The sequence below is a fragment of the Marmota flaviventris genome, chromosome 2 (genome assembly GCF_047511675.1).
Source record: "Marmota flaviventris isolate mMarFla1 chromosome 2, mMarFla1.hap1, whole genome shotgun sequence".
Classification (NCBI taxonomy): domain Eukaryota; kingdom Metazoa; phylum Chordata; class Mammalia; order Rodentia; family Sciuridae; genus Marmota; species Marmota flaviventris.
The window spans coordinates 109868406-109883047 of record NC_092499.1 but is presented as its reverse complement, the minus strand read 5'-3'; the positions used below and the strand labels follow the sequence as shown (position 1 = coordinate 109883047).

The 14642-nt window shown below is 38.3% G+C and overlaps 1 protein-coding gene across 6 annotated transcripts in view; it reads right to left on the bottom strand.

The window, feature by feature from the left end:
* Nucleotides 1-14642, bottom strand: part of Usp3 (ubiquitin specific peptidase 3) — a 109606-nt gene that overhangs the window by 22906 nt on the left and 72058 nt on the right. For all 6 annotated transcript variants that reach the window (XM_027924430.3, XM_071608363.1, XM_071608360.1 and 3 more), the window contains one exon: nt 13810-13923. In XM_027924430.3, the coding sequence (XP_027780231.1) occupies nt 13810-13923 (114 nt within the window). The remainder of the gene's footprint in view (nt 1-13809; nt 13924-14642) is intronic.

Here is a 14642-nt window from a genome sequence, read left to right as displayed (position 1 = left end):
CTCAACTGCTTCTCTGCTTTAGAGAGGAGAACACTGAGAGGCAAAAAAAAAAAAAAAAAAGGTCTCCTGGATAGTTGCTGAAGCGTCCTATTATCCCATATAGAGCCTCTCTAGAAAAGGCTCAAATGTTAAAATTTCACATCTTACTCTCATCAGAAAACTAGGCATAAACGACCACTTTAAGAAATAAAGAATTTAGAACTCCTTAGATAGAAAAATACTGATTTTTAAAAATTTGAACAAAATTAAACTATAATTGACCAGAATCTAGGCTGAGATAGCTAAGTCATTCCTTCTCTCTGAAAGAAAGGAAGAAAAACCTTACACAAAGAGTTAAAGATGTCTTTAACATTCTATAGTTGCATCTTAATCTCCAATCCAAAAAGACAAAATACTTTTTTAAAATGCATTGACTCTTATACAATTGTGACATTCTTATATCTTACATATATGCAGCCAGGATGTTACATGGAATTCTTACACTGATACAGATAACTGGTAAGAAAACACTGAAAACAGACAGAAAAGTGACTCATTTGGAAGGTTTGGGGCTAGTCATATTAAAAAAAAAAAATCAAGCAATGATATATAAAATACATTCATAAAACCATAGTAGAAAGGACTTCTGTCTACATTTTGCCAGCATAGAAGTTTCCTTGTAATCAATCTAAATCTTCTTTTTTTTTTTAAATTTTTTATTGTTGGTTGTTCAAAACATTACATAGTTCTTGATATATCATATTTCACACTTTGATTCAAGTGGGTTATGAACTCCCATTTTTACCCCGTATACAGATTGCAGAATCATATCAGTTACACATCCATTGATTTACATGTTGCCATACTAGTGTCTGTTGTATTCTGCTGCCTTTCCTATGCTCTACTATCCCCCCTCCCCTCCCCTCCCCTCCCCTCTTCTCTCTCTACCCCCTCTACTGTCATTCATTTCTCCCCCTTGTATTATTTTTCCCTTTCCCCCCACTTCCTCTTGTATGTAATTTTGTATAACCCTGAGGGTCTCCTTCCATTTCCATGCAATTTCCCTTTCTCTCCCTTTCCCTCCCACCTCTCATCCCAGTTTAATGTTAATCTTCTTCTCATGCTCTTCGTCCCTACTCTGTTCTTAGTTACTCTCCTTATATCAAAGAAGACATTTGGCATTTGTTTTTTAGGGATTGGATAGCTTCACTTAGCATAATCTGCTCTAATGCCATCCATTTCCCTGCAAATTCTATGATTTTGTCATTTTTTAATGCAGAGTAATACTCCATTGTGTATAAATGCCACATTTTTTTTTATCCATTCGTCTATTGAAGGGCATCTAGGTTGGTTCCACAGTCTTGCTATTGTGAATTGTGCTGCTATGAACATCGATGTAGCAGTGTCCCTGTAGCATGCTCTTTTTAGGTCTTTAGGGAATAGACCGAGAAGGGGAATAGCTGGGTCAAATGGTGGTTCCATTCCCAGCTTTCCAAGAAATCTCCATACTGCTTTCCAAATTGGCTGCACCAATTTGCAGTCCCACCAGCAATGTACAAGTGTAACCTTTTCCCCACATCCTCGCCAGCACTTGTTGTTGTTTGACTTCCTAATGGCTGCCAATCTTACTGGAGTGAGATGGTATGTTAGGGTGGTTTTGATTTGCATTTCTCTGACTGCTAGAGATGGTGAGCATTTTTTCATGTACTTGTTGATTGATTGTATGTCCTCCTCTGAGAAGTGTCTGTTCAGGTCCTTGGCCCATTTGTTGATTGGGTTATTTGTTCTCTTATTTAATTTTTTGAGTTCTTTGTATACTCTGGATATTAGGGCTCTATCTGAAGTGTGAGGAGTAAGATTTGTTCCCAGGATGTAGGCTCCCTATTTACCTCTCTTATTGTTTCTTTTGCTGAGAAAAAACTTTTTAGTTTGAGTAAGTCCCATTTGTTGATTCTAGTTATTAACTTTTGTGCTATGGGTGTCCTATTGAGGAATTTGGAGCCCGACCCCACAGTATGTACATCGTAGCCAACTTTTTCTTCGATCAGACGGCGTGACTCTGATTTGATATCAAGCTCCTTGATCCATTTTGAATTAACTTTTGTGCATGGCGAGAGAAAGGGATTCAGTTTCATTTTGTTGCATATGGATTTCCAGTTTTCCCAGCACCATTTGTTGAAGATGCTATCCTTCCTCCATTGCATGCTTTTAGCCCTTTTATCAAATATAAGATAGTTGTAGTTTTGTGGATTGGTTTCTGTGTCCTCTATTCTGTACCATTGGTCCACCCGCCTGTTTTGGTACCAGTACCATGCTGTTTTTGTTACTATTGCTCTGTAGTATAGTTTGAAGTCTGGTATCGCTATACCGCCTGATTCATACTTCCTGCTTAGCATTGTTTTTGCTATTCTGGGTCTTTTATTTTTCCATATGAATTTCATGATTTCTTTCTCTATTTCTACAAGAAATGCTGTTGGGATTTTGATTGGCATTGCATTAAACCTATAGAGAACTTTTGGTAATATCACCATTTTGATGATGTTAGTTCTGCCTATCCATGAACAGGGTATATTTTTCCATCTTCTAAGATCTTCTTCTATTTCTCTCTTTAGGGTTCTGTAGTTTTCATTGTATAAGTCTTTCACATCTTTTGTTAGGTTGATTCCCAAATATTTTATTTTTTTTGAGGATATTGTGAATGGAGTGGTTGTCCTCATTTCCATTTCAGAGGATTTGTTGCTGATATACAGGAATGCCTTTGATTTATGCGTGTTGATTTTATAGCCTGCCACTTTGCTGAATTCATTTATTAGCTCTAATAGTTTCGCTGTAGACCCTTTTGGGTCTGCTAGGTATAGAATCATGTCACCTGCAAATAGTGATAATTTAAGTTCTTCTTTCCCTATTTTTATGCCTTTAATTTCTTTCGTCTGTCTAATTGCTCTGGCCAGTGTTTCGAGAACTATGTTGAACAGAAGTGGAGAGAGAGGGCATCCTTGTCTTGTTCCAGATTTTAGAGGGAATGCCTTCAATTTTTCTCCATTCAGAATGATGCTAGCCTGAGGCTTACCATAGATTGCTTTTACAATATTGAGGTATGTTCCTGTTATCCCTAGTTTTTCTAGAGTTTTGAACATAAAGGGATGCTGTACTTTGTCGAATGCTTTTTCCGCATCTATCGAGATGATCATATGGTTCTTATTTTTAAGTCTATTGATGTGGTGAATAACATTTATTGATTTCCGTATATTGAACCAGCCTTGCATCCCAGGGATTAATCCTACTTGATCATGGTGCACAATTTTTTTGATATGTTTTTGTATCCGATTCGCCAGAATTTTATTGAGGATTTTTGCATCTAGGTTCATTAGAGATATTGGTCTGTAGTTTTCTTTCTTTGAAGTGTCTTTGTCTGGTTTAGGTATCAGGGTGATGTTGGCCTCGTAGAATGAATTTGGAAGTTCTCCCTCTTTTTCTATTTCCTGAAGTAGCTTGAAAAGTATTGGTATTAGTTCCTCTTTAAAGGTTTTGTAAAACTCTGCTTTATACCCATCCGGTCCTGGGCTTTTCTTAGTTGGTAGTCTTTTGATGGTTTCTTCTATTTCCTCAATTGATATTGGTCTGTTTAGGTTGTCTATATCCTCCTGACTCAATCTGGGCAGATCATATGACTTAAGAAATTTATCGATGCCTTCACTATCTTCTAATTTATTGGAGTATAAGGATTCAAAATAATTTCTGATTATCTTCTGTATTTCTGAAGTGTCTGTTGTGATATTGCCTTTTTCATCCCGTATGCTAGTAATTTGAGTTCTCTCTCTTCTTCTCTTCGTTAGCATGGCTAAGGGTCTGTCGATTTTATTTATTTTTTCAAAGAACCAACTTTTAGTTTTGTCAATTTTTTCAATTGTTTTTTGTTTTTATTTCATTAATTTCAGCTCTGATTTTAATTATTTCTTGCCTTCTACTTTTGCTGTTGTTTTGCTCTTCTTTTTCTAGGATTTTGAGATGAAGTATGAGATCATTTATTTGTTGGTTTTTTCTTTTTTTAAGGAATGAACTCTAAGCAATGAATTTTCCTCTTAGAACTGCTTTCAATGTGTCCCATAGATTCCGATATGTTGTGTCTGTGTTTTCATTTATCTCTAAGAATTTTTTAATCTCCTCCTTGATGTCTTCTATAACCCATTGATCATTCAGTAACCTATTGTTCATTCTCCAAGTGATGCATGATTTTTCCTTCCTTCTTTTATCGTTGATTTTCAGTTTCATTCCATTATGATCAGATAAGATGCATGGTATTATCTCTACTCCTTTATATTGCCTAAGAGTTGCCCTGTGACTTAATGTATGATCTATTTTTGAGAAGGATCCATGTGCTGCTGAGAAAAAAGTGTAACTGCTTGATGTTGGGTGGTATATTCTATATATGTCAATTAAGTCTAGGTTATTAATTGTGTTATTGAGTTCTATAGTTTCCTTATTCAACTTTTGTTTGGAAGATCTGTCCAGTGGTGAGAGAGGTGTGTTGAAGTCTCCCATGATTATTGTATGGTGGTCTATTAGACTCTTGAACTTGAGAAGAGTTTGTTTGATGAACATAGCTGCACCATTGTTTGGGGCATATATATTTATGATTGTTATGTCTTGTTGGTGTATGGTTCCCTTGAGCAGTATGTAGTGTCCCTCTTTATCCCTTTTGATTAACTTTGGCTTGAAATCTATTTTATTTGATATGAGTATGGACACTCCTGCTTGTTTTCAAAGTCCATATGAGTGATATGATTTTTCCCAACCTTTCACCTTCAGCCTATGTATGTCTTTTCCTATCAAATGCGTCTCCTGTAGGCAGCATATTGTTGGGTCTTGGTTTGTGATCCATTCTACTAGCCTGTGTCTCTTAATTGGTGAGTTTAAGCCATTAACATTTAGGGTTATTATTGAAATGTGGGTTGTTCTTCCAGCCATATTTGTTTATTTATGTTACTAAACATGGTTTGTTTTCCTCTTTGATTATTTTTCCCCCCTTTACTGTCCTACCTCCCACTGTTGGTTTTCATTGTTATTTTCCATTTCCCCTTTCTGTAATGTTTTGCCTTGGATGTTTTGAAGAGATGGTTTTCTAGCTGCAAATTCTTTTAACTTTTGTTTATCGTGGAAGGTTTTAATTTCATCTTCCATCCTGAAGCTTAATTTCGCTGGATACACAATTCTTGGTTGGAACCCATTTTCTTTCAGTGTTTGAAATATGTTATTCCAGGATCTTCTAGCTTTCAGAGTCTGTGTTGAAAGATCAGCTGTTATCCTGATTGGCTTACCCCTAAATGTAATCTGCTTCCTTTCTCTTGTAGCTTTTAAAATTCTCTCCTTATTCTGTATGTTGGGCATCTTCATTATAATGTGTCTAGGTGTGGATCTCTTATGATTTTGCACATTCGGCGTCCTGTAGGCTTCTAGGATTTGGGATTCTGTCTCATTTTTCAAGTCTGGGAAGTTTTCTCATATTATTTCATTGAATAGATTGCTCATTCCTTTGGTTTGGACCTCTATACCTTCCTGTATCCCAATGACTCTTAAGTTTGGTCTCTTCATGTTATCCCATATTTCTTGGATGTTCTGCTCATGGTTTCTTAACAGTCTTGCTGAGCTGTCTATGTTCTTTTCAAGTTGAAATACTTTGTCTTCATTGTCTGATGTTCTATCTTCTAAGTGTTCTACTCTGCTGGTAGTATTCTCAACTGAGTTTTTAAGTTGGTTTACTGCTTCCTGCATTTCTAGGATTTCTGTTTGTTTGTTTTTTATAACCTCTATCTCCCTGTATAGTTGATCTTTTGCTGCCTGGATTTGTTTGTGTAATTCATTGTCGAAGTGATCTTTCATTATCTGATTTTGCTGTCTAATGTCTTCCTTGAGACTCCAGATCATCTGAAGCATGTATATCCTGAATTCTTTATCTGACATTCCATCTGCTGCAGCTGTTACCTCTTCTAAAGTTACGTTGACTTGCATTGCTTGTGGTCCTTTCTTTCCTTGTCTTTTCATACTGCTTGTGTTTCTTTCTGCTTGGTGAAACTGTTGTGTTTTTGAAAATTTTTCCCCCTATATATTTATATTGCTCTTGTATAGTTGAAAAGTCTCCCTTGCAGGGTCGGGCGGCGGTCTGCCTACCTTGCAGGCGCGGGCGGTGGCTCTGCTCTGCCCCTCCTCCAATTGGTGTGACTTGTCTACCACACCCGCGGACCCCTGGGCCTGTTCTGGGTGTGGGCGAAGGCTCTGCTCTGCTCCTACTCCAATTGGGGTGACGTGCCTACCACCCCGGCCGGCCGTTGGGCCTGTTCCACTGGTCGGTCGCAGGTCGGCCTACCTTGTGGGAATAGGCGGCGGTTCTGCTTGCCCCTACTCCAAATGGGGTGACGTGTCTGTCGCGCCGGCAGGCCACTGGGCCTGTTCCGCTGGTCGGTCGCAGATCTGCCTACCTTTCGGGCGTGGGTGGCGGCTCTGCTCTGCCCCTACTCCAATTGGGTGTCGTGACTACCACGCCGGCAGGTCGCTGGGCCTGTTCCGGGCACGGGCGTCGGCTCTGCTCTGCCCCTACTCCAATTGGGGTGACGTGTATACCACGCCGGCAGACCGCTGGGCCTGATCCGCCGGTCTGTCGCAGGTCTGCCTACCTTGTAGGCACAGGCGGCGGCTCTGCCCCGCCCCTCCTACTACGCCCGCTGACCGCTGGATTTGTTCTGCCGGTGGGTCGCAGGTCTGCCTACCTTGAGGGCGCGGGTGGCGGCTCTGCTCTGCCCCTACTCCAATTGGGGTTACGTGACTACCACACCGGCGGGCCGCTGGGCCTGATCCGGGCGCGGGCGTAAGCTCTGCTCTACCCCTACTCCAGTTGGGGTGACGTGTGTACCACACTGGCAGGCTGCTGGGCCTGATCCGCCGGTCTGTCGCAGGCCTGCCTACCTTGCAGGCGCGGGCAGTGGCTCTCCCCAGCCCCTCCTACCACACCCGCGGACCACTGGTCCTGTTCTGCCGGTCGGTCGCAGGTCTGCCTACCTTGCAGGTGCGGGTGGCGGTTCTGCTCTGCCCCTACTCCAATTGGGGTCACACCGGCGGGCCACTGGTCCTGTTCCGGGCGTGGCCGGCAGCTCTGCTCTGCCCCTCTGGCTTGATGATAAAGTGAGAGAGACTCGGGTGTTTGTGACTCACTTTCTTTACCATGAGACCAACTGTTTCTGTCGCCGCTGGTATCGATGAAGTTCTCTCCTCCGCCACTTTCTGATGACATCAGATCTCTGCCATGTTGGTATCCCATGCGAATGGCAGCATTTCCTTCCCTTTGCCGGGTGACCAAAGCAACGGGTGAGTCCTGACCGGCCCTCACAAGCCCCGTCTCAGTCCTGTTGCCACTGCCTATGAAGGCTCGGTTGGTATTTACCTCCACAGTATTCAGCAGGACCCGGACCGAGAAGCAGTTTCTGCGGATTCTTTAGCCCTGGGCCAGAGCAGTTCCGGGAGCCGGAATTCGGCCGCTCCGTGCTCGGTGTATGTTCTGATAGGAGCAGGCTCCAAGAAGCAGTTTCCGCGGGTTAATTAGCACTGAGCCTGAGTAAGTTGCCTGTGAGTCGCAGGCGAATGGCAGCCTGAAATTACCTGTTCTATGGCTGAATGAGCTGCGATCAGTAGAAAGCAGGGATGGTGACCCAATCTAAATCTTCTGATGTGTGGGATTTGTTTGTTTGTTTTGTTTTCTGACACCAGGGACTGAATCCAGGGACATTTAACCACTGAGCCACATGTCCAACCCTTTTTTGAGACCGGGTCTTGCTAAGTTGCTGAGGCTGGCTTTAAACTTGGAATCCTCTTGCCTCAGCCTTTCAAGTTATTGGGATTATAGGCATGTGCCACTAAAAACATTTACAATCCTCCTTTTTTCCCTAAAGATCTTGATTGACTTTATTTTTGCCTCTAGAATTTGGTTATACTTCATTACATAAAATAGAATGTGTTTCCTGTAATTCTATTTTTAAACATTTAAATAATTTCCTTGACTTATCTGAGAAGCCTTAATAAATTATCATCTAGTATGTTAAATTCAATAAACTTCAGTGATCTTGTCAATTATTTCCCAATCATACCATCAAGGCTTCTGAAACTTTCTCTGTAGTCAACTTAGATTTCTCTTGTTCTGTAATCATGCTAAAAGAACACTCTTTACATTCAGGTGTATGTTTATGTTCTGTATTCATATTTCAACAATGTCACTCAAACAATTGCTTGTAAACTAATGAGAAAAAGAATTTATGAAGAGCTAACTGTCTTTTTGACAAGAGAATTAAGACAGAAGGAAATAACAATGGCCCCAATTTTAACAAAAGTTTTATATCTTCACTTGTTCATAAACTCAGATAAAATTATCCCCTGTTCCTAATGTCTACATAAAATCTGTAGTAAAGTTGTCATGAGCAATCATTATTAGAGAGCACACTACAAATATAGAAAGCCAAAAAGGTCTTGAAGCATCATTCTGAATGGAGGGTTAAGAAAGAAGAACACTGATAAAGCACAAGGAATAAACAAGAACACGGGGGCAACTGTCTCTTCACAATAATTTTTGGCACAATGAAGACAAACCAAATTTAGCCAAATCTTAAGGACAAAGAAGTGTTCTGATAAAGAATAATCAAAGAGCTAGGTGTGGTGGTATACACTTGTAATCCCAGTGACTTGGGAGGCAGGAGAATCACAAGTTCAAAGCCAGCCTCAGCAACTTAGCAAGGCCTTAAGGACTAGCAAAACCATCTCAAAATAAAAAAGGTGCTGGGGACGTGGCTCAGTGGGTAAGCACCCCTGGATTCGATCCCTGATACCATAAAAAAAAAAAAAGATAATAATTGAAGAAAAGGTTTCTTTGTACTGCTTAAGTATAAAAAGCAAGCATTCCAAATAATGCAAAAGATATCACCAGATACAGATATGCAATTACTTGTGTGATACAACATGCAAAACTGACATTCCTATGCATTACTGACTATTTTGGGTTTTGGCAGTGTCACTATGTAATTTGGAAAATGGCAAAGACCAATAAGGAATAGGATATGCCTTTATAGACTCAAACGTTATCATTCTAGAACTCCCTCTAAATTACTTAGGACACATTAGAATTTTAGTTTCTATTCACATTTAAAATGTCTTTAATATTTATACAAAAATTCTAAGTTACTGTTTTGGGAAAAATATCTGCAAAACCAAAATATGTTGATTTATTTCTATCCAATATTTGATATCAATCATGGCTGAGTTGCCTAAAGACAAAAACTCCAGAAAATAAAAATGACAAAAGTGAATTTGTGTTTATAGAAAATAATAATTTCTTAGCTAGAAAAACTAATATTGTGTTTTTTTAAAAATATTTATTTTTTAGTTTTCGGTGGACACAACATCTTTATTTGTATGTGGTGCTGAGGATCAAACCCAGCGCTACGCACATGCCAGGCGAGCGCGCTACCGCTTGAACCACATCCCCAGTCTAAGAAAAACTAATATTGTTTAAATAACATTTTTAAAGTCCTTCTATTTATAAATATTTCAAAAGATTATTAAAATACCACATGCAAAGATCTATGGTGTTTATAAATATTTTTTATACTTTCTATAAAAACCAAGAAGAAAAGCTAATCAATAAGAGTAATGTCTTAGTTACTTATTCTCCCATTACTTTTAAAAACATTGGTTGTAACAAGAAATGATTAAAAAATAAATAAATAAAAGTTCTGTGTTAGGAAGTTAAGGCAAATAAATTAGGTTATACATTAAAGTAGAAATAGCATAAGAGTGACATGAAAAGCAAGCAAATACTATTAGGACCTGATGTGAATTATTAAGAGACCTTCTTGAAGTATTAACATTAAGCTGAATCCTAAAGAAAGAAGATAGGGATAACAAGGTAAATACTATAGGCAGAAGCATATGACATACAAAGATATCAAAGCAACAAAACAAAATCATGGAAAGAAAAGCAAAGAATAACAAAGGCTAGCATAAAAGACTACCAAAATTCAAAAGAACATACCCTTTGACCCAGCAATTCCTGAATGTGTATGTATAAGACATTTCATTGTAACACTGTTTAGAATGGCAAAAGATTACAAAAAAAATCTATACAACCATTGGTAGGGGAGTATTACGTAAATTATGACACAAGTGTAAAATGGACCAAAGAAGCTATTTACTAACGTGAATCATGTCAAAGTAAAACAAAAAAGAATAACATGATGTAAGTTATGTTTAAAATCAACATAGACACACTTGTTAGTATATGTACACAGATTATCAATGAAAAGATGCACAAAAATCTAGTAAATATGACTGTTTCCAGAAGACAGAATGAATGGCAAGGGAAGAGAGTAAATGAAAAAACATTCACTGCATATTCTTTAACCTTTTGAATTTTTAACCATGTATGTCTTCTTTTTTTTATTAGCTACACATGACAGTACAATGATCTTGACAGTTCATATATCTGAATCAAATGGGGTATAATTTCTCATTTTTCTGATTGTACAGGTTGCAGAATCACATTAGTCATATAGTCACCTATATACATACAGCAATAATAATATCTATTTTATTCTGCTGCCATTCCTATCCCCCCTTCCCCTCCCCTCCCCTCCCATCACTTCTCTCTACCCAATCTAATGTGATACACTTTTTTCTTTAAAGAAGTAAACTTCATAAGTTTTATGAAAAAGACAAGAATAGGAAGAGAGGGACATACTAGGAAATCATTAGCGTGCTAAGTGGATATGTACAGTGGAAAAGGTCAGGAAAATTTTTCCTGCTGGCTTTTGGTTGGGGGGGGGAGAAAAATTAGCCTTGATTTCTTTATCCAAAGCTGCTGATTACATTTAAGAGCATTTTTATGCTGCATTTATTTAATAACTGAAAGTTGTTCCTCCTACATGAAGTTTATATTTCTCAATCATATTTCATTCCAGGGGATCAAGTTCCTTAGACATTGTTATGTGATAATCAGGAAAAATGGGCTTTCTAAACTTAAAAAAAGTGGCTTAGGGTTGTAGATAAATGTAATAAAAACATAATTCAAGACTCATTGTGCTTCCACATAGTCATGTTTTAAGAATCTCAAAGCACACCTAATAGAAATAAGAGCTATTAGAAGAAAAGCCGACCTTCTTGCCTCATACCTGGGCACACACAAAAGCCTTAACCATGATATAATCTCAATATCTAGACCTAACAAAGAAAATTATTCTTTCATTACATGAAAAAGGAAAATGATCTCAATTACTACAGAACTAAAAGAAAGTCCAGCCAAGAAAATAATAGCACCTAATTCTCAGCAATCATTAAGGAATTTTAAGAGTTCATGTATATCAGAAATCACTCCAGAAGCCAGGCGCAATGGCACATGCCTGTACTCTCAGTGACCTCAGAAGGCTGAGGCAAGAGGACTCCAAGTTCAAAGGCAGCCTCAGCAACTTAGTGAGACCGACTCAAAATAAAATAAAAATAAGGGGTGGGGTGTAGACCCACAGTAGAGTGTCCCTGGGTTTAATCCCCAATCACCCCAGAGAATCCATGCTGAATTCCTCAAGCTGGTTATCTGTTCTAAAAAATTCTTTCCCTATTGTTATGGTTTAGATATGTGGTATCCCCCCCAACAGCTTATGTGTGAGACAATGCAAGAAAGTTTAGAAGTGAAATGATTGGGCTAACCCAATCAATGAATTAATCCCCTAACAGGGTGACTGGTGACTACAGACCGAGTGTCCCTGGAGGAGGTGGGTCATTGGGGGAGGCATGCCTTTGGTACATATTTTGTGAGCTGAACTTAGTCACTCTTTGCTTCTTGAGCATGTCCTGAGATACTTTCCTCCACCACAATCTTCTGCCATCATGTTCTGCCTCATCTCAAGCCCCAAGGTCCCAGCTATCTAGGGACCAAGATCTCTAAAACCATGAGCCCTCAAATAAGCTTTTCCTCTTTTAATTATTCTTGTCAGGTTTTCGGATCACAGCAATTTGAAAAAGCTGACTAAAATACCTACCAGTAGGAACATCAGAATGTGAAAATTAAGCAGCTAAAAACTAAATCATGTTCACAATTGGGCCATAGAAACTAGAAAGGGCAGAGATGTGGGAAGATTTAGAGGCAAAGTAGAATTATGTTATATAGAAGTACAATAACTTTTCTAAACTTCCAAAGAATGAAGGGCCTTGTTTACCCTGGGGACCAAGAACAATATAAAATTAGTTAGTGGGTCTCATGCAAGACATGTGGACAAATTACTATTAATGTGTGTATTATTAATCAACTTCACAAACATCTAGATTCCAATTCTGTTCATGATATCTAGTGGATGTATAACACTGAACAAGTTGCTTCTCTTGTTTCGACTTCTGAGATGGGAGTAACACTTCCCACCTTGCTTCGAATTTTTTTGCTGCTTGGTTTTTAATGAGGATCAGATATAAAATTTTCTGCTTGCCACATTATAAGCATTCAATAAGTGAAAATTAATAACAGAATACAAAGATTAAATCCCTATTCAAGAGTCCAACTAGGTGACTGTGTTAGAAATAACCCGACTAGTAATATCTTAACAATCATTGCTACCTTTCCTAGTTAAGAGTAAGGGAATTCTAAAAATTCTTATAAAATTAGTCTCTCCTAAGAGGAAATTTAAATGGCATGATACATAAGTTCCTTTCAAATCAAGACCAGGATTAAAAGTAGTTATTCAGGTCAGATCCTCAAGACTATACTTTTCAGCAAGGCAACAAATTTCAGTCCTTTGAAGTTGTTAACTTTTAAACATTTCTCTATTCTAAAAAAATAATCTATTAGGCAATAAAGCAAGATATATTTCTATATCTTATGTGCTGTTTTTAAGCAAAGGAAAAGAAGATATATACTAGGTACCAAAATCATGACTAATAAGAATCAAACTCATTCAGGAGTGGCAAAGGCTGTTGTCCAACACCTACAGGGCACCACATCTACTATTTATTACCTGAATCCCTACAGGGCCAACTAACCCAGAAGATGTCAGTTATCTCTTCTGACAGCACATGTAGCCAGAGAGGAAGCCCCTATAAACACAGTCCCTCTACCACTATGTCAGGATGGGCACTGTAACACTCTGCAGCATAACTCCTAATGGATATGAATAGTATTTTCAGAGCATCAGAACCCATATCAGAAGAGTGACTATAACACCATGGATTTCTACTTTTCTTTTGGATATTTTTAATTGGTGTAACAAGACAGTGTATAATGGCAATTACTCTAAGAGTTTCAAAGAACCAAGAAAATTTTGTCCAGTATTTTTCTTAGCATACATGTTATTTATAAGGGTTTTATTTTTATAACAAAATACCCTACCCTTTGTTAGAGATCTTTCTTTCTTTTTAAAAGAGAGAGCAAGAGAGTGAGGGGGGAGGGAGGGAGGGAGGGAGGGAGAGAGAGAGAGAGAGAGAGAAGTTTAATATTTATTTTTTAGTTATCGGCGGACACAACATCTTTGTTTTGTATGTGGTGCTGAGGATCGAACCTGGGTCGCACGCATGCCAGGCGAGCGCGCTACCGCTTGAGCCACATCCCCAGCCCCTGTTAAAAATCTTTCTAATGTATATTATTTATAATTTAAATAAATAAGTTTGTTTAGTCAAATGTATTCAACTTCTGCTCTTCTTTTTTTTAAAAAAGTATCATCTAGAATAGTTAAAATATCACTACTTTATCAGAAATTGTTTTAGAAGAAGTGTAAAGACTAATTTTGTTCTAAAATATCCTTCTTTAATACTTACCTAAAATTTGGCATTATCTTCCAAACAACATAAAACAAAGATTCCGGGCTAAATGCAGTTTGGCTGCCTTGCCATAAAGCACAGAGTGTTTTTCTAAACTCTTCTACCAAAGACCTGGAAAAGAGGAAGGAACAATATCATTAGCATTACTAATAAGGGGCTACTATTTCAATATAACGTTTAATTGTCTAAAATGCATAAGTGAAAAATAAAAGCTTTAAAAGGGCTTAGTCTTTTCTGAACTACATTTGACCACCAAATAAGAGCACCTCAAAAACCCATAGACATATCAGTTAATTGCTGACAAAACTAGTTTTTAAGCACATCTCGTTAACTCTGAGAATACTACAGTTCTGCCAAATTTATATATTCTGAATTTTTTTAAATGCACAGAAACAATAAAGCAGTGGATAATTTATAGCCAAATCCTTTAAGAATGTCCATTTTAAAAACATAAAATAAGCAATAGCATCTCTTTCTCCATCTCCTGCATTCCTGCATTGTTTTTCCTTTTCCCTCCTTCCTTTTTATTTAGTACTAGGGACTAAACCCATGGACACTTTAGCACTGAGCTACATCCCCAATTCTTTTTGTTTCTTATTTTGAGACAAGGCCTTTCTAAGTTGCTGAGACTGGCCTGATTCTCCTGCCTCAGGCCTCCCAGGTCACTGGGATTACAAGCATGTGTCACTGCCCTGCATTTTTCCTTCTTGCCCATCACTAGGAACTCTTCTTAGATGTTAACCTGAGAACATTTGCTCTCTTCTGCCTCAGAATTCATGTGGTCACAAAGTTTTTAATGCTCAAAACTGTACCCAGACTCTCAAATCCAA